At 51.4% G+C, this 26,517-nt stretch overlaps 1 protein-coding gene across 1 annotated transcript in view; it reads right to left on the reverse strand.

The window, feature by feature from the left end:
- LOC140431054 (CD81 antigen-like) overlaps window positions 1-26,517 on the reverse strand; it is a 111,090-nt gene that overhangs the window by 79,335 nt on the left and 5,238 nt on the right. Inside the window, exon 2 of the mRNA XM_072518971.1 lies at window positions 5,317-5,431. Coding sequence (XP_072375072.1) covers window positions 5,317-5,431 — 115 coding nt within the window. The remainder of the gene's footprint in view (window positions 1-5,316; window positions 5,432-26,517) is intronic.

Genomic DNA, 26,517 nt, shown 5'->3' on the forward strand with positions numbered 1-26,517 from the left:
CACGGTCACACTTAAAACATCTCTTGTGGAGGCATTCACATCATTATATAGTCACGTTTGCTAAAGGTTATAAACTTATTCAGTCCAATACCAAGTATAACAGGAGGGGAACCCTTTTCAAATGTTTACAGACCATTTTGAAGGCATTTACAATTTCTTGGACAGGTAATGTTTAAAAATATCCAATATTTTCCATGAACTTCAGACAAATGAGTTTTATTTATAATAATCATTGACTTGAAGGTTGTTTTGGGCGGCATGGTAGCACAGTGGTTAGCACTGTTGCTTCACAGCACCAGGCTCCCAGGTTCGATTCCTGGCTTGGGTCAGTGTCTGTGCGGAGTCTGCATGCTATTCCTGTGTCTGTGTGGGTTTTCGCCGGGTGCTCCGGTTTCCTCCCACAAGTCCCGAAAGACGTGTTTGTTAGATAATTTGGACTTCTGAATTCTCCCTCCTTTTACCCAAACAGGTGCTGGAATGTGGCGACTAGGGGCTTTTCACAGTAACTTCATTGCAGTGTTAATGTAAGCCTACTTGGGACACAAATAAAGATTATTATACTATTATTAATCTCCAAATTTGAAACCCAAACAACTATTTCTTCAATTTTTGCCAACCCAGATCTTTTCAGTTTATCAAATAGTTAATTAAATATGCATTTCATATATCCCAGCACAGCCTGGAGTCAGAGGATCAGCGCAGTCACTTTCAAAGTTCTCATCACCGTAACCAATTTCGATGCAGGTCAGTTCAAATCTTCAACGGAGGCTCTGGGCCACTGGATCCCAATCTCGAGAAATAAAATTCATAGCATCCAGCAAATTGGTAATTGGCCTTTGCTTCATTTATTTTTCAAACATTAATCAGAAATAGACCATAGTGATCTAGAACAGCCACTGCTAAATAACCACCTTCCACAGGAAGCCCCATCCTTTAAGGTGGACGAAGGCTGATCTGGTCATGTCAATCAATGGTTGTTAAAATTTGCACCCATTGAGAACTTCAGAACTTTTATATTATATTATTGGTCCTTTGTTAACCAGGAACTCAACCTGGCTTAACATTAGATCAATTGTAACTGAAACATATTCAAATGTGCAGAAACTTGCTTCCAGTGAAAAATGTGGATTATAACATGACAAGAATGTAAAAGTATTTCATTTCAACTGGTCTCCGAAAAATCAGTGACCATTACCACAGCGGCTGATTTGGGATCCTCTCAATTGATTCAGAGATATGGTTTTGAGGTGGAGCACTGGTGGATTACCTTACAAATTAAGGCAGCGGAGAGAATTGCCAAGGAAACATTTACTCGCATTACTGTGTCATGAAGCCTGCAGGACATTGCTGTACCCTACAAAACTTCCATCAGCAACCTTCCCTCTCTTTTTAAAAAAAAAAAACAGCCCTTCACCGCACCAACATCGCAAACTATTGCCCCTTCCCCAACCTCCCTTTCAAGGAATTCCATGCTTATATTCCTCCAATCAGGCTTCCATCCCGCCACAATGCCAAACAGCACTTATTAATGTTACAAAAGTAAACTATTCTTCCCCTCCCAACGCCGTTGTCTGCTGCCTTCGAAACAGTTGAACACACTTCAAATGCCTCTCCATCACCACCCAGTACAGTGCGACTGCTTTCTTCCGGTTCCATTCCCATCTAGTCGTAGTCAAGTGTATCACCTGCAGTGGCTTCTCCACCATTACCTCAGCTATTCCCCAAGCATCCCCTCCTCTTTCACATCTGCATGCCGCCCAGAGGTGATATCACTGAAAACAAAGCATTAGTTTTCACGAGGACACTCGACCAAAGAACGGTCAACTCTACATCACCACCATAACCTCACTCAACTTCATTGTCTTTAAATTATCAGACTGCTAATCCCATTCAGACGAGCAGAAAGTTTCTCTACTTAGATATTGGGAATACCGAAGACATTACTCTGTCCCTGGCACAAACTGCTGCATCTTCCATTTTTGAAGGAAGAGGAACACACATCTCGTTTATATCAGGCAGCAGACACCAGACTGCATGCACATTACCGAGATGTACTGACCTCCATTCATACAAAGAGCCGCAAAGCAGTGGTGAGAATGATGGTGCGTTCCTCCAGCCAGCTCCAGCTTAGCCTTGGTACACCCTCCATTGAGCTGATTTCTGATCAGTACTGGAGACAATGCCAATATTGAACCAAGCAGATTTTGGCTGTTTTGTGAAGAAAATCACCTTGTTGTACATCATAAAAGCAACTTGTATCTACACTTCTAACAGAATGAAACAAACCAATGGGCTTCACAGCTATTGACCGAGCCCTTCTCACAGGCTATTGTCAAGAGGCTGAAACAGCTTCTTTGCAACTTCTGTCAATCTGTCCCAGGGGAGCTTTTGACCATATACATGCACAATAACGAATGCCTATTTCCATTACATCACCCAACTGCCCATCTCAGCTCATTTGTTCCTGAAACTCTCATCCATACCTTCTGTTACTTCTAGGTGTGACTCATCCAATGCACGCTTGGCTGATCTCTCAAATTCTATCCTTTGCGAGGACATCCAAGAATCTGCTCCGTGTCCTTGCACCAAATTCTATTCACCATTACCCCTCTGCTCACTGACCTACACTGGCTCATGGTCAAGCAACACCTCGCTGTGCCTTGTCCCTTTTTTTCATTCATTTGCAAGATGCAGGCTTCGCTGGCTAGGACACCATTTATTGCCCATCCCCAATTGCCCTCGGGAAGGTGATGGCAAGTCGCTTTCTTGAACCGCTACAGTTGATGTGGTGCAGGTACATCCACAGTGCTGTTAGGGAGAGTGTTCCAGGATTTTGACCCAATGACAGTGCAATATATTTCCAAGTCAGGATGGTGAGTGACTTGGAGGGGAACATCCAGGTGGTGATGTTCCCAAATGACGGCTGACCATGTCCTTCTTGATGATAGCAGTCATGATTTTGGAAGGTGCTAGGGAGCCTTGGCAAGTTGTTGCAGAGCATCATATAGATGGTACACACTGCTGCCACTGTCATGTTTGTGGATGTGATGCCAATCAAGTGGGCTGCTTTGCCCTGGATGGTGTCGAGTTTCTGGAGTTGTGGAGCTGCACTCATCCAGGCAAGTAGAGAGTATTCCAACACTCCTGACTTGTGCCTTGTAGATGGTGGACAGGATTTGGGAAGTCAGGAGGCGAGTTACTCACTGCAGAATCTAAAACCTCAGACCTGTTCACATAGTTACAGTATTTACATGGCTAGTCCAGTTCAGTTTCGGGTCAATGGAAATCCCCAGGATGTTGATAGTGGGGAATTTTGGTTGGGCTTCTGATGCCACATCTGTGAAGTGCTGAATTGATATCTGGAGCAGCCCCCGTCACCTCTGGAGTTCAGTCTTTTTTCCATATTTGCACCAAGGCTGTAATAGAATCTATCACTAATTTCCTCCAGCTCCATATCCCTTATATCTGTGCTCATCTAATTCTGGCCCCTTGAGAATCCCCAATTTTAATTTTTCACCATTTGTGACTGTGTCTTCAACTATTAAGGGTGTAAGCTCCATTCCATCCCTAAAACTCTACATCTGTTTCTACCATTAACACTCTTTAAAAACCTACTATTTTGGCCAACCTTTCAGACATCTGACCTTATGTGGTTCAGTGTCACCTCTTGCTTTATAATGCTGCTGTTCATTGAGATGCACACAAGCTCCTATTGAGAGAACTTGGTCCTCACAACGCCAAAAGCTGTTTGGATCAATATTGGCGATGTCTCCAGTGACAACCCAAGTGCCATTGTATTTGCAGTATTGGTAACAGAGGCTTTGGTGGAGTTCCACAGCTTCCTTTTTATACAAGTGCCGGTTGGTGCATCTCGTTTATGTGCATAAAGAAAACTTGTTCTATCCTGTGCCATTTACATAAACAAAGCATATGGACCATCTATTTTACAGCTAGACAGAAGGCAGTAATTCTAAAGCATAATGAGCGGTTATGGATTACATAATTATGCTAATATTGCAGCACTTCAGTCCTGAACTCATTTTTCTGCCACCCTCACCTGGTGCTTTCCAGGCGATTTCAACACTTCATACACTAACTAAATCAACAGTGGACGATTGCGGACGCTCGAGCAGCACCATAATTAATCCATTTATTTCTTCCTTACAAACCTCCAAAGATAAAAACTGCGCAAACTTCTATGTGGCTAAAGTAGAAAAATTCTATACAGTACCCTTGGTTATTCGTTATCCTGTAACTCCGTTCATAAGCATTAGTTTTGTTTACACATTGAAGCTTGCAGTGGGGGCGGCACACGGTACAGTGGTCAGCACTGTTGCCTCACAGTGGCGAGGACCCGGGTTCGAATCCCGGCCCTGGGTCACTGTCAGTGTGGAGTTTGCACATTCTCCCCATGTCTGCATGGGTCTCACCCCCACAACCCCAAAGATGTGCAGGTTAGGTGGATTGGCCACACTAAATTGCCCCTTAATTGAAAAAGAAATAATTGGGTACTCTAAATTTATATTAAAGAAGCTTGCAGTGGTTGGAAAGGTGATCCTACTTCATACTTTAAGCAAGACAAAGTTAAGGCTGACTGATGTAAGTAACGCCCATTTTGTTAACCTGATGGCTACCTCATATTGACTGGGTGGGCATGTTTGAATAAGGGCTCCTGGTTGGCATGGCTTGGCGTTGCAATTCTAAGGCTTCATTACATCCTGAAAGCTTGGACTGTGCTGGGATATCATCCCACATGTAACAGCAGCCCCCCAGTTCCTCACCTAAACATTCCTCATGTGAGGCTCGCTAAGTAAGCTATTCCACCTATAGCATCATCATTGCTGACACACTAACTGTTCTCACCAAATATACACCGGATTTCCAGCAGGGCTCTTTAGATGATAATCAGGACGCAAGAATAGCTGATCATCTACGTCAAAGAACAGGAAGACATAGTCCAGATGGACTGCCCCACCTACTAGGGTCTATTAACTCAAAAAAGCCAAGAGAACTTGGAATCTGCCTGGACAGTATGCCTCAGTACTCTGCAAGGAAGTATACTTACCAGGAGTCACGAGAGAGATTGCTACTGCAAGGAAGTATACTTACCAGGAGTCACTAGAGAGATTGCTAACATTTTTAATTTTAAAACATTTTATTAATATGCTGACAGATTCTGCTCAGGCTAAAATTCTCGTGGTTCCTTCAGTTAATGAGGCCTTGGTCAAGCTGCATTTGTCATCTCCAACTCAGTTCTTACTCATGACCAATGGTCGTCGTTTCTGACCACACTGAACTCGAAGCTTCAGTTCTTACCTATGAAGAAGGTGCTGGGCGCTGTTTTATCTGCAAAGTGCGTCTCTAGCACGCTGGTCGTCTTAGGGTCATGTCTGAGCCAGAGAGCCACACCCAGAACCACTCCTCCTGCAAGCTGGAGCAAGAAAAAAAGAAAAACATTAAACAGGGTTTTTCCTCCTCTTCCAACCTCCTTCCTCACTATTGACTTTCAACACCTGACATTTTCTCTGAATCAAATTAATTTTATTTTTTTCTTTTATGGTTTCATTCATTGCAGTATTTTCATCACTAATTGGATAGCATCAGCATGACTGATGCTGCCGGGAGTTTCCCTCTGCCATTGTAAACTATCTTCCTTCGCCCAGCCAGCTCATTCTTTCCTGGAACCTGAAAACTTCCAAGAGCTCATCACAGCTCTCAGTCCTTGCTTCCTTCCTACAATCTACCAGTTTTTTGAACCCAAGCTTGACTGTCATCGGACGAATCCCATACTTATTAACACAGTATGTAGATTGTCCAACCAGAGGAGGGGCAATATTGGATTTAGTACTGGGTAATGAACCAGGGCAAGTGATAGATTTGTTAGTGGGGGAGCATTTTGGAGATAGTGACCACAATTCTGTGACTTTCACTTTAGTAATGGAGAGGGATAGGTACGTGCAACAGGGCAAGGTTTACAATTGGGGGAAGGGTAAATACGATGCTGTCAGACAAGAATTGAAGTGCATAAGTTGGGAACATAGGCTGGCAGGGAAGGACACAAGTGAAATGTGGAACTTGTTCAAGGAACAGGTGCTACGTGTCCTTGATATGTATGTCCCTGTCAGGCAGGGAAGAGATGGTCGAGTGAGGGAACCATGGTTGACAAGAGAGGTTGAATGTCTTGTTAAGAGGAAAAAGGTGACTTATGTAAGGCTGAGGAAACAAGGTTCAGACAGGGCATTGGAGGGATACAAGATAGCCAGGAGGGAACTGAAGAAAGGGATTAGGAGAGCTAAGAGAGGGCATGAACAATCTTTGGCGGGTAGGATCAAGGAAAACCCCAAGGCCTTTTACACATATGTGAGAAATATGAGAATGACTAGAGCAAGGGTAGGTCCGATCAAGGACAGTAGCGGGAGATTGTGTATTGAGTCTGAAGAGATAGGCGAGGTCTTGAATGAGTACTTTTCTTCTGTATTTACAAATGAGAGGGGCGATATTGTTGGAGAGGACAGTGTGAAACAGATTGGTAAGCTCGAGGAAATACTTGTTAGGAAGGAAGATGTGTTGGGCATTTTGAAAAACTTGAGGATAAACAAGTCCCCCGGGCCTGACGGGATATATCCAAGGATTCTATGGGAAGCAAGAGATGAAATTGCAGAGCCGTTGGCAATTATCTTTTCGTCCTCACTGTCAACAGGGGTGGTACCAGGGGATTGGAGAGTGGCGAATGTCGTGCCCCTGTTCAAAAAAGGAACTAGGGATAACCCTGGGAATTACAGGCCAGTTAGTCTTACTTCGGTGGTAGGCAAAGTAATGGAAAGGGTACTGAAGGATAGGATTTCTGAGCATCTGGAAAGACACTGCTTGATTAGGGATAGTCAGCACGGATTTGTGAGGGGTAGGTCTTGCCTTACAAATCTTATTGAATTCTTTGAGGAGGTGACCAAGCATGTGGATGAAGGTAAAGCAGTGGATGTAGTGTACATGGATTTTAGTAAGGCATTTGATAAAGTTCCCCATGGTAGGCTTCTGCACAAAGTAAGGAGGCATGGGATAGTGGGAAATTTGGCCAGTTGGATAACGAACTGGCTAACCGATAGAAGTCAGAGAGTGGTGGTGGATGGCAAATATTCAGCCTGGATCCCAGTTACGAGTGGTGTACCGCAGGGATCAGTTCTGGGTCCTCTGCTGTTTGTGATTTTCATTAATGACTTGGATGAGGGAGTTGAAGGGTGGGTCAGTAAATTTGCAGACGATACGAAGATTGGTGGAGTTGTGGATAGTAAGGAGGGCTGTTGTCGGCTGCAAAGAGACATAGATAGGATGCAGAGCTGGGCTGAGAAGTGGCAGATGGAGTTTAACCCTGAAAAGTGTGAGGTTGTCCATTTTGGAAGGACAAATATGAATGCGGAATACAGGGTTAACGGTAGAGTTCTTGGCATTGTGGAGGAGCAGAGAGACCTTGGGGTCTATGTTCATACATCTTTGAAAGTTGCCACTCAAGTGGATAGAGCTGTGAAGAAGGCCTATGGTGTGCTCGCGTTCATTAACAGAGGGATTGAATTTAAGAGCCGTGAGGTGATGATGCAGCTGTACAAAACTTTGGTAAGGCCACATTTGGAGTACTGTGTACAGTTCTGGTCGCCTCATTTTAGGAAGGATGTGGAAGCTCTGGAAAAGGTGCAAAGAAGATTTACCAGGATGTTGCCTGGAATGGAGAGTAGGTCTTACGAGGAAAGGTTGAGGGTGCTAGGCCTTTTCTCATTAGAGCGGAGAAGGATGAGGGGCGACTTGATAGAGGTTTATAAGATGATCAGGGGAATAGATAGAGTAGATAGTCAGAGACTTTTTCCCCAGGTGGAACACACCATTACAAGGGGACATAAATTTAAGGTGAAAGGTGGAAGATATAGGAGGGATATCAGAGGTAGGTTCTTTACCCAGAGAGTAGTGGGGGCATGGAATGCACTGCCTGTGGAAGTAGTTGAGTCGGAAACATTAGTGACCTTCAAGCAGCTGTTGGATAGGTACATGGATTACGGGAAAATGATATAGTGTAGATTTATTTGTTCTTAAGGGCAGCACGGTAGCATTGTGGATAGCACAATTGCTTCACAGATCCATGGTCCCAGGTTCGATTTCGGCTTGGGTCATTGTCTGTGCGGAGTCTGCACGTCCTCCCCGTGTCTGCGTGGGTTTCCTCCGGGTGCTCCGGTTTCCTCCCACAGTCCAAAGATGTGCGGGTTAGGTGAATTGGCCAATGATAAATTGCCCTTAATGTCCAAATTGCCCTTGGTGTTGGGTGGAGGTGTTGAGTTTGGGTAGGGTGCTCTTTCCAAGAGCTGGTGCAGACTCAGGGGGCCGAATGGCCTCCTTCTGCACTGTAGATTCAATGATAATCTATGATTAATCTAGGACAAAGGTTCGGCACAACATCGTGGGCCGAAGGGCCTGTTCTGTGCTGTATTTTCTATGTTCTATGTTATCTTAGCTATTCCCCACTTGTAGCAACTTTGTAGCATCGTGTTCTTCATCTAGACAAGGACCACCAGAAAGGGCAGACTTGTGAGATGAACACAAGCTTCAATGTGCGAGAAGAAGTGGCTGGCAACCTCACAACAGAAATGGTGCACACCTCAGTACCAGCACCAAAGAAACCTCCATTTTGAGTTTAAAATATAGCCCACAATTTAAGAAAAATCTCACCTCAGTAAGTTGCCAGAACAATGCTGCATTTATCACGGTCATAAACAAAGATCTGCAGAAACTCCTCATCTACCACAGATACTCTGCAATTGAGGTGGCCAACTCTAAGAATACTGCAGCATCTCCTTGGGTATTCCAAGACAATCTCACTCGTGAATAGAATTCAAGAAAAGGTTTGTGGTCCAATGGGAGATCTCTCACCTCAGATCTAATTTTGTTTCCATTGCACCTTCGTCCTCCTCTACTTCACCAATATCTTACTGTAGTGACCATACTTCTGAACTTTCTTTTCATTTCCCCTCAGCACCAAGCAATACAATCTGGAATGCTACTCGTCCATTAGAGGTATTCGTGCAATCTTGAAATCAAATGAAATGCAACGCACGCCATCAACAAACCAAACTGCGAAACCCGCCTGCCCCAAGTCTCCTATTCCAATTCACATTTTTTTAAAATTCAAGCTTGACATTTACTAATGACTGCCTTTTAATTTACCCCAATCTCATTACGGGCCACGCTGCTGTACTGTACCACGGTTCTTCACCTGGATCGAATGAAAACACGCAGCAGGACTAAAATACACTCCACATTCACCAGTGTCGGCGGGAAAACAACCAATCAGACCTCGAAAAGCCCATTGTGGTATTGAGCCAAATAGTACAGAAGGAAGGGCTCGAGGTTCAATTCTTAATCTCAGCTGGAAGGGTGATTGAACCGCTAGAACAAAAAGTCAGACTCCCGATCGCTACGCACACACAGAATAACAATCTTCATGAAAATATGAGCTTCCAAGAGTGAAAAAGTACAAAATTGCTGAAGTACTCAGCAGGTCAGGCAGAATCTGTGGAAAGAATCAGCTGACCTTTGGATTGATATTGCCCTTCAGGGCAGGCGGGTTCCACAGTTTGGTTTGTTGATGGCGAACACTGCATTTCATTTGCGGGGAAAATTTGCATCTGTGCATTGCGGTCACTGCATCCAAAAGGTGGTTTGTGGAGGAGCTGTTGTCAAGTGACAGTTAAACCTGAAACACTTCTTCAGTGTTTCCCTCCCTACCTCCTCTGTACAATCACTGTAAGATTCCCAGCCGAGTAAAGATCAAGAGGGAGACTCGAGGGCAGGTAGAAGTAGATAGAAGTTGAACCGTGACGCCACGGCCTGCAGGTAAGTGATTGGCTGTGACTGGCAAGTCGTTTTTCTTTTCCGAGGTGTTATCGTGCGGGGCGCAGTGGTTGCCGAGTGCGTGCTTGCTGAGAAGGGGAGTAAAACATTTTTTTTTTTTTTTTAAACTTACTGTTGCGAGTGTAAAAATGGCAGGAGATCCCAGACCCGTGTTATGCTCCTCTTGTTCAATGTGGGAGTTCAGGGTCGCGGCCGATCCCCCCGACTCCTTCATGTGCGGGAAGTGTGTCCAGCTGCAGCTCCTGTTAGACCGCATGACGGCTCTGGAGCTGCGCATGGACTCACTTTGGAGCATCCGCGATGCTAAGGAGGTCGTGGATAGCACATTCAGTGAGTTGGTCACACCGCAGATTAGGATTGGTAAGGGAGACAGGGAATGGGTGACCAAAAGGCAGAGAAAGAGCAGGCAGGCAGTGCAGGTGTCCCCTGCGTTCATCTCCCTCCAAAACAGGTATACCATTTTGGATACTGTTGGGGGAGATGACTCACCAGGGGAAGGCAGTAGTAGCCAGGCTCATGGCACTGTGGCTGGCTCTGCTGCACAGAAGGGCGGGAAAAAGACTGGCAGGGGTATAGTCATAGGGGATTCAATCGTAAGGGGAGTAGACAGGCATTTCGGTGGTCGAAAACAAGACTCCCGAATGATATGTTGCCTCCCGGGTGCACGGGTCAGGGATGTCTCAGATCGGCTGCAGGACATACTGAAGGGGGAGGGTGAACAGCCAGTTGTCGTGGTGCATATAGGCACCAACGATATAGGTAAAAAACGGGATGAGGTCCTACAATCAGAATTTAGGGAGTTAGGAGATAAGTTAAAAAGTAGGACCTCAAAAGGTAGTAATCTCAGGATTGCTACCAGTGCCATGCGACAGTCAGAGTAGAAATTCAAGAATAGTCAGAATTAATACGTGGCTTGAGAGATGGTGCAGGAGGGAGGGGTTCAGATTTATGAGACATTGGAACCGGTTCTGGGGGCGGTGGGACCATTACAAATCAGATGGTCTACACCTGGGCAGGACTGGAACCAATGTCCTAGGGGGTGCTTTTGCTAACACTGTTGGGGAGGTTTTAAACTAATGTGGCAGGGGGATGGGAACTAGATTAGGAAGTTAGAGGTCAGTAAAGAGGCAGCAACTAAAGCCAGTAAGGTACTAGATAATAAATTCAACGTGACTAAGGAGAAGAGTAGACAGGGAAGAGATGATGAACGCAAAGGGACAGGTGGTCTGAGGTGCATTTATTTCAATGCGAGAAGTGTAGCAGGTAAGGCAGATGAACTTAGGGCTTGGATTAGTACCTGGGAATATGATGTTATTGGTATTACTGAGACTTGGTGGAGGGAAGGGCAAGACTGGCAACTAAATATCCCAGGGTATAGATGCTTCACGAGGGATAGAGAGGGAGGTAAAAGGGGTGGAGGAGTTGCATTACTGGTCAGAGATGATATGACAGCTGTGATTAAGGAGGACACGATGGAGGATTCGAGCACTGAGGCAATATGGGTAGAGCGTGCAGTTTAGGGAGGGTGCAGTAACATTGTTGGGACTTTACTACAGGCCTCCCAAAAGCGAGCGTAAAGTAGAGGTACAAATATGTAGACAGATTGTTGAAAAACGTAGGAGCAACAGGGTGGCCGTGATGGGAGATTTTAACTTCCCCAACATTGATTGGGACTCATGTAGTGTTGGAGGTGTAGATGGAGCAGAATTTGTAAGGAGCATCCAGGAGAGTTTTTTAGAGCAGTACGTGAATAGTCCAACTCGGGAAGGGGCCATACTGGACCTGGTATTGGGGAATGATCCCGGCCAGATGGTTAAAGTTTCAGTCGGTGATTACTTTGGGAATAGCGATCACAATTCCGTAAGTTTTAGAATACTCATGGACAAAAACGAGAGTGGTCCTAAAGGAAGAGTGCTAAATTGGGGAAAGGCCAAGTATAACACAATTCGGCAGAAGCTAGGGAATGTGGATTGGGAGCAGCTGTTTAAGGGTAAATCCACATTTGAAATGTGGGAGTCTTTTAAAGGAAAGGTTGATTAGAGTGCAGGACAGGCATGTCCCTGTGAAAATGAGGGATAGAAATGGCAAGATTAGGGAACCATGGATGACGGGTGGAATTGTGAGATGAAAAGGGAAGCATACATAAGATCTAGGCAACTTAAAACTGATGAGGAATATCGGGAAAGTAGGGCAAATTTCAAACGCGCAATAAAGAGGGCCAAAAGGGGTCATGAAATATCTTTGGCTAACAGGGTTAAGGAAAATCCCAAAGCCTTTTATTCGTATATAAGGAACAAGAGGGTAACTAGAGAAAGGATTGGCCCACTCAAAGACAAAAGAGGGAATTTATGCATGGAGTCAGAGGAAATGGGGGAGATTCATAATGAGTACTTTGCATCCGTATTCACCAAGGAGAGGGACACAACGGATGTTGAGGCTAGGGTTGGATGTTTAAATACTCTAGGTCAAGTCAGCATAAGGAAGGGGGAAGTTTTGGGTATCCTAAAAGGCATTAAGGTGGACAAGTCCCCAGGTCCGGATGGGATTTATCCCAGGTTACTGAGGGAAGCGAAGGACGAAATAGCTGGGGCCTTAACAGATATCTTTGCAGCATCCTTGAGCACGGGTGAGGTCCCAGAGGACTGGAGAATTGCTAATGTTGTCCCTTTGCTTAAGAAGGGTAGCAGGGATAATCCAGGGAATTATAGACCTGTGAGCTTGACGTCAGTGGTAGGCAAACTGTTGGAGAAGATACTGAGGGGTAGAATCTATTCACATTTGGAAGAAAATAGACTTATCAGTGATAGGCAGCATGGTTTTGTGCAGGGAAGGTCATGTCTTACAAACCTAATAGAATTCTTTGAGGAAGTGACAAAGTTAATTGATGAGGGAAGGGCTGTAGATGTCATATGCATGGACTTCAGTAAGGCGTTTGATAAAGTTTCCCATGGCAGGTTGATGGAAAAAGTGAAGTTGCATGGGGTTCAGGGTGCACTAGCTAGATGGATAAAGAACTGGCTGGGCAACAGGAGACAGAGTGTAGTGGTGGAAGGGAGTGTCTCAAATTGGAGAAAGGTGACCAGTGGTGTTCCACAGGGATCCGTCCTCAGACCACTGTTGTTTGTGATATACAGAAATGATCTGGACGAAGGTACAGGTGTTCTAATTAGCAAGTTTGCAGATGATACTAAGATTGGTGGAGTTGCAGATAGCGAGGGGGACTGTCAGAGAATACAGCAAAATATAGAGAGATCGGAGAGTTGGGCAGAGAAATGGCAGATGGAGTTCAATCCAGGCAAATGGGAGGTGATGCATTTTGGAAGATCTAATTCAAGAGCGGACTATACGGTCAATGGAAGAGTCCTGGGGAAAATTGATGTACAGAGAGATCTGGGAGTTCAGGTCCATTGTACCCTGAAGGTGGCAACGCAGGTCAAGAAGGCATACAGCAAGCATGCCTTCATCGGACGGGGTATTGAGTACAAGAGTCGGCAGGTCATGTTACAGTTGTATAGGACTTGGTTGGGCCACATTTGGAATACTGCGTGCAGTTCTGGTCGCCACATTACCAGAAGGATGTGGATGCTTTAGAGAGGGTGCAGAGGAGGTTCACCAGGATGTTGCCTGGTATGGAGGGTGCTAGCTATGAAGAAAGGTTGAGTAGATTGAATAGATTAGGATTGTTTTCGTTGGAAAGGTAGAGGTTGAGGGGGGGGGGGCTGATTGGAGGTCTACAAAATTGAGAGGTATGGACAGGGTGGATAGCAACAAGCTTTTTCCAAGAGTGGGGGTGTCAATTACAAGGGGTCACGATTTTAAGGGGAGCCACATTGGCTGCATCAAGAGGATGGTTTAAGCATCGTGTAGTCTCTGGAATATCACAACTCTTACTCGATTGATTGCGAGCCCTGGCAAGTGTATGATTCATTATGTATTTTTTTTTTAAAAAACATGGATAACAGATTCAGGAAGCAAGGGGAAATTGAAAGAGCTGCTTCCCACATGTTTTCTCCTCCAATGAGATTATCCCAGCTCCGTCATCATTGTTAAACCTGCACTTCCTTTGCTGCCTGTGCTTGCAAAGACTATAAATAGCTTCTCAGAAGTGACAGAAACACTTGCTTTACCGGAGGTTGCTCACCGGTATAAACCAGTACAAATCCTGTTTGTTTTAGCAAAACTTGTTTTCAAAACTGGAGCCTGGTTAAGCAGCCCATAGGCTAAAGGATGAACTGTTTGGGAAATAAATATTTGGATCTTTCTACTCCGATCGTGGAAAAAACAACAGGTAGGTGGGGGTTTAAAAACACTAGTTCAACCATACTCCTCTATCAGAGATGCCCTCTCACACTGCAGCCACCAGGATAGAAACATCAGCCTTGGTTCAGCCTCTCGAGTCAGAAGCTTGTGAACTCTCTTCCTGCAAAGGCAATGCAAGCAGAGTCTCTGAATATTTTTAAGACAAGAGGTGGACAGATTCTTGGTAAGCAAGAGGGTGATCAGGGTAGGCAGGATGCAAAAGGCCATGTCAGCTATGATCTTATTAAATGGCAAAGCAGGTTTGAGGGGCCGAATGGCCTCCTCCTGTGCCTTGTTTCACATGTTTGTGGAGCCAATCCGCCTTCCTAGATTCTCTTATGATCTCGGTCGTGAATATGTTCGACATCTGAGCATCCACCACCTTCTGAATTACAAATGCTCACAGCCCTTTCTTTACATGAACAAATCTCCCCCCTCAGTCCCAAATGTCATCTCAGATCCCTTAACCCGAGGCTGTGATCTCAAGTTGTCGACTCTCCAACCAGGGGAAACACCCTCTTGGTCCCTACCCTGTCAAGCCCCTGAAGATATTTTTCTGCAACAATAAGATTACTTCTTCTTCTAAACTCGACAGGACGCAAGCCTAATCTACTCATAGAACAATCCTCACCCCACGAATCAGTCTAGTGAAATTACATTGCACTCTCACAAAGGCAAGTATATCTTTCCTTAGGTAAAGAAACCAAAACTGCTCAATGCTTCACTGTGTTCTCACCAAGGTCACGTATAATTTTAATCAAAACTCCTTTACTCTTATACTTCCAATTAATTTGTAATAAAAGCTAACATACTGTTTGCTTGCTGTACCAGCATGTTTACTTGCCTTTGGGTACAAGACACCAGGTCCCTCAGTGCAATTTCCTTGTCTTTCACCATTTAAAAAATAAACTTTTTTTTTTCCCACCCAATTGTACAACTTCACACATTATACTGCATCTGCCATTCTTATCTACTCAATAAACCTGAGTTTCCCCCCCCCCCACCCACTTTGGAAGCCTATTTACATCCTCTTCCCAGCTTACTCACCGTCCCAGCTTTGTACCATCAGAAAACCTAGTTATGGATTTCCAGGTCAATGGCTTGGATATTGCAGCCCCGATAGCATTGAACACAGAGGCTCGCGGCTACTGAAGTTGGCAACACCATCGCAACTTCCAGGGAGCTCGCGACTGCTCAAATCTGTGAGTTGCGGCAAGTCTGAAGGAACTCTGGAGCTGATGGTTTCATTGGGAGCTGCCAGTCAGGAGGTTGCACAACCTTTTACATGGTGTCTATTTTGGAGAACAGCGAGCACATCCCTTTAACCATCAGGGTCATGAAAACTCTGCCGCTCTCCCAGCTCCTCTCGCGCTCCCACCACCGGCTCTGCACCCCTGGCTGCACCTCACCCCCCACACTTCCACTCCTTAATGTGGAAAACAGCTCTTGATGGAGTGCCCACTCCCCACCATCAAATGTTGTCTCTGGCATCAATGGGACTGAAGAGCTGTTGTGGAGATGAGCTGGGGGTGCTGGGATGGGGAAAGAGGCTGTAATTAAAACTACAAATAAAAGATTATAAAGAATCACGATAAACTTGCCTGTCATTGAGGTTGCAACTTAAAAAGGGGTGTGGCTTACCCCTGGGTCTCTCCACTCATTTCAGCATTGGACCCAGCGCAAGTCCCGGCTGCAGCCTATGGAAAAGGAAGAGACCTTTGCTTCCCTGCTGACCACAAGATCTGGGTCATTGATGTAGATTCTAAATAGCCGAGGCCCAAGAATTGATCCTTGCAGTACCTCACTAGTTACATCCTGCCAACCTTAAAATCACCCTTTAGTCCAACACCATTTTTGTGTTTGTTAATCAATCGTTAATGCCCAATGTTGTCCCCAACTCCTCTACAATCTAGTCACCTTGTCGAATGCTTTTTGAAAATCCAAATACATTACCTCCACTGGTTCCCCCTTTTCCACCCTCATCGTTACAACCTCAAAAAAAACAAAGCTTTGTCAAACAGGACTGTCAAAGTGCCCTGTTACCATGTCCACAAGGAGTGGGCTGAAGAATTATTTCCCACTCCGTGGTACCATCAAGGAGGAGATGGTTCAGAGACAGTTACTGTACATTCCTACAAAAGGGCAATAGCCACAGCTCCTTGGATGACAAAAGCACCATCGAGTAAGAAGCAGAAAAAAGGTTGTACGACAGATGTCAGGTTGATAATGCAAGTGAGAACCAGCCTAAATAGAGAACGTTAACGGGGAAAGTGAAAGAGAAGCAAATAAATATTATAAGAGACTGGCAGATAATAAAAATAGTAAGAGGGAGGAGCCAATTGGGGACTAAAAAGGGAATTTGGACATAGAGACATGGCTAAGGTACTCAATAAGTACGTGTCTCTGTCTTTACCATGCAAATGCTGTTGCCAAAGTTATAGCGAAAGAGCTACAGAACAGGCTAATTTTTATAGAGGTAGTTTTAGAGGCTGACTGTACTTAGAAGTTGATAAATTATCAGGACCAGATGGATCAAAGGATACAAAGGGAAGTAAGAGTGGAAATCACACAAGTACTGGCCATAATCTTCCAATCCTCCTTAGATACAGGAGCGAGAGCACTGGAAAATTGCAAACGTTAAACCCAGACACTACCCGCCAAACCCAGACACTACCCACCAGTCAGTTTAACCTCAGTGGTTTAGAAACAATGACCCAGGATAAAATCAACAATGACATGTACAAGAGTGAACTAACAAAAGACAGCATGAATTTGATAAAAGGCAAAGAGTTTAATTTGACTGAGTTTTGTGATGAGGCAACAGAGGGTTGATAAGAGTAATGCAGTTTTTATGCTATGTATCTGGGCTCCCAAAAGAGGTTTGATAAATCGCATTATTATAGACTTGATGGCAAAGTTGAATTCCATGGAATAAAAGGGATAGTGGCAGTATAGATGCTACATTGGCTGATTGACTGGAAATAGAATAGGGTGAATGGTTGCTTTTCGAACTGGAGGAAGATATACAGGCCCTAGGCTTGGATGTACTGGGGGCACAATTTTCAAATCTAAAAATGACAACTTGGAAGGATTGTGAGGACAGAGATAGGTATCAAGAGGACATATATGGGTGGGCACATGATGGAGGAAATTGAATGCAGAAGGCAACACCCAATAAAAGGCTCAAATCGAAAGGAGGTGAAGGAACAGAGAAACCTGGGGGTATATGTGCAAAACTCACTGATGGTAAAGTGGTAAGCAAAGGTCTAGAGTACAAAAGCAAGGAAGTTGTGTTGAGTCTTTATAAAACACTGGTTAAGATTTGCATTTAATTCTGTTTAACACACAGGATGTGAAGCTTCAGAGAGGTGGCAGAAAAGATTTACCAGAATGGTTCCAGGGACGAGGGATTTTAATATTGTGGTAAGATTAGTGACGTTTGGGTCACTCACCTCACAGAAGTATGGGAGATTTGATAAAAATGCTCAAAATCATGGTTGGTCGACACAGAGAAGACACCATCTCCATTGGCAGCAAGGTTGAGAATAATAATCCTAATAATAATCTTTATTAGTGTCACAAGTAGGCTTACATTAACACTGCAATGAAGTTACTGTGGAAATCCCCCAGTCGCCACACTCGACGCCTGGTCAGGTACACAGAGGAGAATTCAGAATGTCCAATTCACCCTTCAAACACGTCTTTCAGGACTTGTGGCAGGAAACCGGAGCACCCGGAGGAAATCCACAGAGGGAACATACAGACTTCGCAGTGGTCCACGCCAGGAATCGAACCCGGGACCCTGGAACTGTGAGGCAGCAGTGGTAACCACTGTACTACTGTGCGAACTAGAGAACACTCATTCAAGACCATTGGTACAATAACATGAGGACTTTTCTTCTAAACAGAGTGGCTACAATCCAAAATGCACAGAATATGGTAGGGGTAAACAATAGTAATCATTTTTATTGTCACAAGTAGGCTTACATTAGCACTGCAATGAGGTTACTGTGATAAGCCACATACCGGCACCTGTTCGGGTACACAGAGGGAGAATTCACAATGTCCAAATTACCTAACAGCATGTCTTTCGGGACTTGTGGGAGGAAACCCGAGCACCTGGAGGAAAACCACGCAGACACGAGAACATGCAAACTCCACACAGCCACTGACCCAAGCCGGGAATCGAACCTGGGACCCAGGCACTGTGAAGCAACAGTGCTAACCCATAGCTCCCAAAACACAACTGGATAGGCAGCTGAAGAGAAAAACCTGCACCTTATGAAAACGGGAAAAGCAGGGTTGCTCTGGAAGAGAACGAACACCGAAAGGGCAGCCCCCTTCTGCGAAGTAACAATTCAATATCACTCTGACCTCGACCTCCTACACCGTCCTATTGAAAGGCAACACGAGCTTGAAGAACTTCACCTTTCTATTAGGCATGTTACAGCCTTCAGGACTCACGGTTTATTAATTTCAGATAATCTCTGCCTCCATACCTCCAGATGGCAGCTGGTGGTGCTTTGAGGGCTGGTTTTGCTCAGTGGGCCATACAGCTGGTTTGTGATGCAGAACGCCAGGAGTGCGGGTTCAATTCCCATACCAGCGTACCCGAACAGGCACCGGAATGTGGCGACTAGGGGCTTTTCACAGTAACTTCATACTTGCGACAATAAAAGGTTATTATTATTTTGCTATTTCCAATTTCTCTCTCCTCTGGACCCATCTTTGTTTTCTATATGCATCCCATTATCATCTTCTTTTGCCTTGCACCATCATTCCTTCTGCCAGAATCTCTCCTGCTTTCCACCCTCTCTTCCCATTTAGTCACCACAACTTTTCCTACCTCTGTACTTGTTTAAAATCTGTTAAAATGTTTGACTTCTTCCAGTTCTGGTAAAAGATCAATGACCTGAGGCATCAAATATGATTTCCTCCACAGATGTTGCCCGAGCAGCTCAGTATTTCCACTATTCTATTCTTATTACTTGGTCCTATCCTGGTGTAGAAAGAATGCTATATTAAATAAGGGAAAACCCTGCTGGCTCTGCCAGAGTAGTTTCTGGATAGGATGTGATTAGTCAAGCCAGGCACCAGTCCAAACTCTTAGCCAGCGCTGATCTGGGCCAGATGAGTTACTATAATTGGCTCAATTCCTCCAAACTGTCCAGTGACCGCTGCACGTGTATGGGACTGGCTCGGACAATGATTATCCTCTGAACTGTCTTGCCCACTTCAAAACAGTCACTTTGCTGGTCAATGCTCATTCTATCCGCAAACTCTACTTTAAACGTAGCTTTACCGTCACCCAGATCACCCCCGTGTCTCCGCCCACCCCCGTGACTCACATTACTATATCTCTCTTTTTTTATAGTAACTCAATTTTTAACTTGGGTACGCAGTTTCAAATCTGCCCAGATTGAATGCAATGACAGTCTCATATGTCTGCATAAAGTAAGTTTAGACTGTGTAAACTCAATTCCAAAGCACACAACCAATTAAGTAACATGTCTCCACAAGAGATGATCAGGGTGCTGGCTGGGGTGCTGGGTACTGACTCTCTACATATCTTCAAGGAGGAGCTGGCTTGGTCTTGACTGAGGCAAGATTGTGCCATATAGAAGGTTGCCAACAGCTGGCGATGCAATCCCCTGAAATGGTTTCAATTCCCTGAGGAACTGGTTTTCCCTGGAGATTACATGGCAGCCCAGAGGAAAGGGGGGTGGGGGAGATAGAGAGAAGTATTTAGCTGTGATGTCCCAATCAAGAATTTGGGGTAGGTTTGATGGACCTTACCCTGCCTGTCAACTTCATATTTCTCAGAACGGCGCAGCAAATCATAGAATTTACAGTGCAGGAGGCCATTCGGCCCATCGAGTCTGCACCAGCTCTTTGAAAGAGCACCCTACCCAAGCCCACACCTCACCCTATCCCCATAACCCAGCAACCCCATCCAACACGAAGGGCAATTTTGGACATGAAGGGCAATTTATCATGGCCAATCCACCTAACCTGCACATCTTTGGACTGTGGGAGGAAACCGGAGCACCCGGAGGAAACCCACGCACACACGGGGAGAACGTGCAGACTCCGCACAGACAGTGACCCAAGTCGGGAATCAAACCTGGGACCCTGGAGCTGTGAAGCAATTTTGCTAGCGCCATGCTACCGTGCTGCCCCTGGCAGGTTGCTGTCGGGAGTTCTGGGACAATGGCAGGGCTCAGCTATTAGTGCAGAGGAAAGCTGTGAGGAAACCTAGCTGTACCCGATGTCAAGTCAACCCGAGACAAAGGGTTTCATTCTCCAATATTGGTGAATTTCAACTTAGATATAACTGGTAGAAAAATTACTTCTATCACTCCCCTCACATATTCACTCAGGAAATGAAGTCAGTTCCACATGTAACACTCATTACACGAGACTGTGACGATATCTGGATGAGACAGTGAAACCAATGCAGTTCCACCACAAATGACTGGACCCACTGGACACAGAGCCAGCATAAACAGAGAAACAATTTCCATGGATTGCAGACTCGCCCCTTTCAGAACAGACAGTGCTGGAAATTTAACAGCAAATGCAAGACATCAGGAAGCTCTTCACAGGTTAAGGAGACAAATAAACATATTGAGCCGAATGCAACATCCAATATGCATATGGATTTGTGGGCGGGGGGGGGGGGCTCGCCAACAGAGGACAGGATGGGATGGGCGAGGGGAGACGCCAGAAGACGGGACGGGAGAGGGGGTGGGGGGAAAAGAGACCTCAGAGGATGGGATGGGTAGGGCGAGTGAAGTCGCCAGAGGATGGGATGGGAAGGGCGAGGGGAGACGCCAGAGGATGGGATGGGGTGGGGGACAGATGATGGGATGGGGAAAGAGGGGGGGGGGGAAAGAGATGACAGATGATGGGATGGGGAAAGGGGGAACAACAGAGGATGGGATGGGGGGGGGGGGGGGGGGGGGGAGAGAAAAGGAGAGAGAGAGAGAGAGAGGGGCCAGAGGGCCGGGGGAAGGGGCCAGAGGGCCGGGGGAAGGGGCCAGAGGGCCGGGGGAAGGGGCCAGAGGGCCGGGGGAAGGGGCCAGAGGGCCGGGGGAAGGGGCCAGAGGGCCGGGGGAAGGGGCCAGAGGGCCGGGGGAAGGGGCCAGAGGGCCGGGGGAAGGGGCCAGAGGGCCGGGGGAAGGGGCCAGAGGGCCGGGGGAAGGGGCCAGAGGGCCGGGGGAAGGGGCCAGAGGGCCGGGGGAAGGGGCCAGAGGGCCGGGGGAAGGGGCCAGAGGGCCGGGGGAAGGGGCCAGAGGGCCGGGGGAAGGGGCCAGAGGGCCGGGGGAAGGGGCCAGAGGGCCGGGGGAAGGGGCCAGAGGGCCGGGGGAAGGGGCCAGAGGGCCGGGGGAAGGGGCCAGAGGGCCGGGGGAAGGGGCCAGAGGGCCGGGGGAAGGGGCCAGAGGGCCGGGGGAAGGGGCCAGAGGGCCGGGGGAAGGGGCCAGAGGGCCGGGGGAAGGGGCCAGAGGGCCGGGGGAAGGGGCCAGAGGGCCGGGGGAAGGGGCCAGAGGGCCGGGGGAAGGGGCCAGAGGGCCGGGGGAAGGGGCCAGAGGGCCGGGGGAAGGGGCCAGAGGGCCGGGGGAAGGGGCCAGAGGGCCGGGGGAAGGGGCCAGAGGGCCGGGGGAAGGGGCCAGAGGGCCGGGGGAAGGGGCCAGAGGGCCGGGGGAAGGGGCCAGAGGGCCGGGGGAAGGGGCCAGAGGGCCGGGGGAAGGGGCCAGAGGGCCGGGGGAAGGGGCCAGAGGGCCGGGGGAAGGGGCCAGAGGGCCGGGGGAAGGGGCCAGAGGGCCGGGGGAAGGGGCCAGAGGGCCGGGGGAAGGGGCCAGAGGGCCGGGGGAAGGGGCCAGAGGGCCGGGGGAAGGGGCCAGAGGGCCGGGGGAAGGGGCCAGAGGGCCGGGGGAAGGGGCCAGAGGGCCGGGGGAAGGGGCCAGAGGGCCGGGGGAAGGGGCCAGAGGGCCGGGGGAAGGGGCCAGAGGGCCGGGGGAAGGGGCCAGAGGGCCGGGGGAAGGGGCCAGAGGGCCGGGGGAAGGGGCCAGAGGGCCGGGGGAAGGGGCCAGAGGGCCGGGGGAAGGGGCCAGAGGGCCGGGGGAAGGGGCCAGAGGGCCGGGGGAAGGGGCCAGAGGGCCGGGGGAAGGGGCCAGAGGGCCGGGGGAAGGGGCCAGAGGGCCGGGGGAAGGGGCCAGAGGGCCGGGGGAAGGGGCCAGAGGGCCGGGGGAAGGGGCCAGAGGGCCGGGGGAAGGGGCCAGAGGGCCGGGGGAAGGGGCCAGAGGGCCGGGGGAAGGGGCCAGAGGGCCGGGGGAAGGGGCCAGAGGGCCGGGGGAAGGGGCCAGAGGGCCGGGGGAAGGGGCCAGAGGGCCGGGGGAAGGGGCCAGAGGGCCGGGGGAAGGGGCCAGAGGGCCGGGGGAAGGGGCCAGAGGGCCGGGGGAAGGGGCCAGAGGGCCGGGGGAAGGGGCCAGAGGGCCGGGGGAAGGGGCCAGAGGGCCGGGGGAAGGGGCCAGAGGGCCGGGGGAAGGGGCCAGAGGGCCGGGGGAAGGGGCCAGAGGGCCGGGGGAAGGGGCCAGAGGGCCGGGGGAAGGGGCCAGAGGGCCGGGGGAAGGGGCCAGAGGGCCGGGGGAAGGGGCCAGAGGGCCGGGGGAAGGGGCCAGAGGGCCGGGGGAAGGGGCCAGAGGGCCGGGGGAAGGGGCCAGAGGGCCGGGGGAAGGGGCCAGAGGGCCGGGGGAAGGGGCCAGAGGGCCGGGGGAAGGGGCCAGAGGGCCGGGGGGAAGGGGCCAGAGGGCCGGGGGAAGGGGCCAGAGGGCCGGGGGAAGGGGCCAGAGGGCCGGGGGAAGGGGCCAGAGGGCCGGGGGAAGGGGCCAGAGGGCCGGGGGAAGGGGCCAGAGGGCCGGGGGAAGGGGCCAGAGGGCCGGGGAAGGGGCCAGAGGGCCGGGGAAGGGGCCAGAGGGCCGGGGAAGGGGCCAGAGGGCCGGGGAAGGGGCCAGAGGGCCGGGGAAGGGGCCAGAGGGCCGGGGAAGGGGCCAGAGGGCCGGGGAAGGGGCCAGAGGGCCGGGGAAGGGGCCAGAGGGCCGGGGAAGGGGCCAGAGGGCCGGGGAAGGGGCCAGAGGGCCGGGGAAGGGGCCAGAGGGCCGGGGAAGGGGCCAGAGGGCCGGGGAAGGGGCCAGAGGGCCGGGGAAGGGGCCAGAGGGCCGGGGAAGGGGCCAGAGGGCCGGGGAGGGGCCAGAGGGCCGGGGAAGGGGCCAGAGGGCCGGGGAAGGGGCCAGAGGGCCGGGGAAGGGGCCAGAGGGCCGGGGAAGGGGCCAGAGGAGGGGCCAGAGGGCCGGGGAAGGGGCCAGAGGGCCGGGGAAGGGGCCAGAGGGCCGGGGAAGGGGCCAGAGGGCCGGGGAAGGGGCCAGAGGGCCGGGGAAGGGGCCAGAGGGCCAGGGAAGGGGCCAGAGGGCCGGGGAAGGGGCCAGAGGGCCGGGGAAGGGGCCAGAGGGCCGGGCCGGGGAGGGGCCAGAGGGCTGGGCCGGGGAGGGGCCAGAGGGCTGGGCCGGGGAGGGGCCAGAGGGCTGGGCCGGGGAGGGCGGGCAGACCAGTAGACAGGATGGGATGGGGAGGGGAGAGAGGGTCAGAGGATGGGATGGGAGGATACGACGTGATGGGATGGGGAGGGGAGGATACGACGGGAGGGGGAGGGGAGGATACGACGTGATGTGAGGGGGGGGGGGGGAAAGAGAGGAGACGGGATGTGGGGGGGGGTGGGGGAGGAGCGGAGGATGAGATGTGGGGGGGGGGGGGGGGAGGAAAGGACGGGATGGGGGGGGGGGGTGAAGGAGAGGAGGATGGGATGTGGGGGGGGGGGGGGGGAAGAGGGAAAGGAGAGGACGGGATGCGGGGGGGGGGGGGAAGGAGAGGGCGGGATGGGGGGGGGGGGGGAAGGAGAGGACGGGATGGGGGGGGGGGGGGGAAGGAGAGGACGGGATGGGGGGGGGGGGGGAAGGAGAGGACGGGATGGGGGGGGGGGGGGGGAAGGAGAGGACGGGATGGGGGGGGGGGGGGGAAGGAGAGGACGGGATGGGGGGGGGGGGGGGAGGGGAAGGAGAGGGGGGGGGAGGGACGGGATGGGGGGGGGGGGGGAGGACGTGATGGGGGGGAGGACGTGATGGGGGGGGGGGGGGGGAGGAGGACGGGACGGGATGGGAGGGGGGGGGAAAGAGAGGAGGGGGGGGAAAGAGAGGAGGGGGGGGGGAAAGAGAGGAGGGGGGGGGGAAAAGAGAGGAGGGGGGGGGGGGAAAAAGAGAAGAGGGGGGGGGAAAAAGAGAAGAGGGGGGGAAAAGAGAGGAGGGGGGGGAGAAGAGAGGAGGGGGGGAGAAGAGAGGAGGGGGGGAGAAGAGAGGAGGGGGGGAGAAGAGAGGAGGGGGGGAGAAGAGAGGAGGGGGAGGGAAGAGAGAGGAGGGGGGGGGAAGAGAGAGGAGGGGGGGGAAGAGAGAGGAGGGGGGGGGAAGAGAGAGGAGGGGGGGGAAGAGAGAGGAGGGGGGGGAAGAGAGAGGAGGGGGGGGAAGAGAGAGGAGGGGAGGGAAGAGAGAGGAGGGGGGGGAAGAGAGAGGAGGGGGGGGAAGAGAGAGGAGGGGGGGGAAGAGAGAGGAGGGGGGGGAAGAGAGAGGAGGGGGGGGGAAGAGAGAGGAGGGGGGGGGAAGAGAGAGGAGGGGGGGGAAGAGAGAGGAGGGGGGGGAAGAGAGAGGAGGGGGGGAAGGGAGAGGAGGGGGGGGAAGAGAGAGGAGGGGGGGGGAATTGAGAGGAGGGGGGGGGGAAGAGAGAGGAGGGGGGGGGAAAGAGAGAGGAGGGGGGGGGGGAAAGAGAGAGGAGGGGGGGGGGAAAGAGAGAGGAGGGGGGGGGAAAGAGAGAGGAGGGGGGGGGAAAGAGAGGAGGGGGGGGAAGAGAGAGGAGGGGGGGGAAGAGAGAGGAGGGGGGGAAGAGAGAGGAGGGGGGGAAGAGAGAGGAGGGGGGGAAGAGAGAGGAGGGGGGGGGAAGAGAGGAGGGGGGGGGAGAGAGGAGGGGGGGGAAGAGAGGAGGGGGGGGGAAGAGAGGAGGGGGGGAAGAGAGGAGGGGGGGGGAAGAGAGGAGGGGGGGGGAAGAGAGGAGGGGGGGGGGAAGAGAGGAGGGGGGGGGAAGAGAGGAGGGGGGGGAAGAGAGGAGGGGGGGAAGAGAGGAGGGGGGGAAGAGAGGAGGGGGGGGAAGAGAGGAGGGGGGGGGAAGAGAGGAGGGGGGGGGGAAGAGAGGAGGGGGGGGAAGAGAGGAGGGGGGGGAAGAGAGGAGGGGGGGGGGAAGAGAGGAGGGGGGGGGAAGAGAGGAGGGGGGGGAAGAGAGGAGGGGGGGAAGAGAGGAGGGGGGGAAGAGAGGAGGGGGGGGAAGAGAGGAAGGGGGGGGAAGAGAGGAGGGGGGGGGGGAAGAGAGGAGGGGGGGGGAGAAGAGAGGAGGGGGGGGGGAAGAGAGGAGGGGGGGGGGAAGAGAGGAGGGGGGGGGGAAGAGAGGAGGGGGTGGGGAAGAGAGGAGGGGGGGGGGAAGAGAGGAGGGGGGGGAGTGGGGGGGGGAAGAGAGGAGGGGGGGGAGAGAGGAGGGGGGGAGAGAGGAGGGGGGGGAAGAGAGGAGGGGGGGAAGAGAGGGGGGGGAAGAGAGGAGGGGGGGGAAGAGGAGGGGGGGGGATGGGAGGAGGGGGGGAGAGAGGAGGGGGAAGAGGAGGGGGGAAGAGAGGAGGGGGGGAAGAGAGGAGGGGGGAAGAGAGGAGGGGGGAAGAGAGGAGGGGGGAGGAGGTGGGGGGAGAGAGGAGGGGGGAGAGAGGAGGGGGGGGAGAGTGGGGGGGGGAGGTGGGGGGGTAGTGTGGTGGGGGGGATGTGAGGAGGGGGGGGGAAGAGAGGTGGGGGGGGGTTGAGAGGTGGGGGGGTTGTGTGGAGGGGGGGGAGAGGTGGGGGGGGGAGTGTGGTGGGGGGGGAGAGAGGGTGGGGGGGGATGTGAGGTGGGGGGGGAAGAGAGGGGGGGGAGAGGGGGGGGGGATGAGAGGTGGGGGGGGGAAGAGAGGAGGGGGGGGATGAGAGGAGGGGGGGGATGAGAGGTGGGGGGGATGAGAGGAGGGGGGGGAGAGTGGAGGGGGGGGGAAGAGAGGAGGGGGGGGAAGTGAGGAGGGGGGGGAGAGTGGTGGGGGGGAGAGAGGAGGGGGGGGAAGAGAGGAGGGGGGGGAAGAGAGGAGGGGGGGGAAGAGAGGAGGGGGGGGGAAGAGAGGGGGGAGGGGGGGGGGAAGAGAGGAGGGGGGGGGAAGAG

The sequence above is a fragment of the Scyliorhinus torazame genome, chromosome 10, assembly GCF_047496885.1.
Source record: "Scyliorhinus torazame isolate Kashiwa2021f chromosome 10, sScyTor2.1, whole genome shotgun sequence".
Taxonomy (NCBI): domain Eukaryota; kingdom Metazoa; phylum Chordata; class Chondrichthyes; order Carcharhiniformes; family Scyliorhinidae; genus Scyliorhinus; species Scyliorhinus torazame.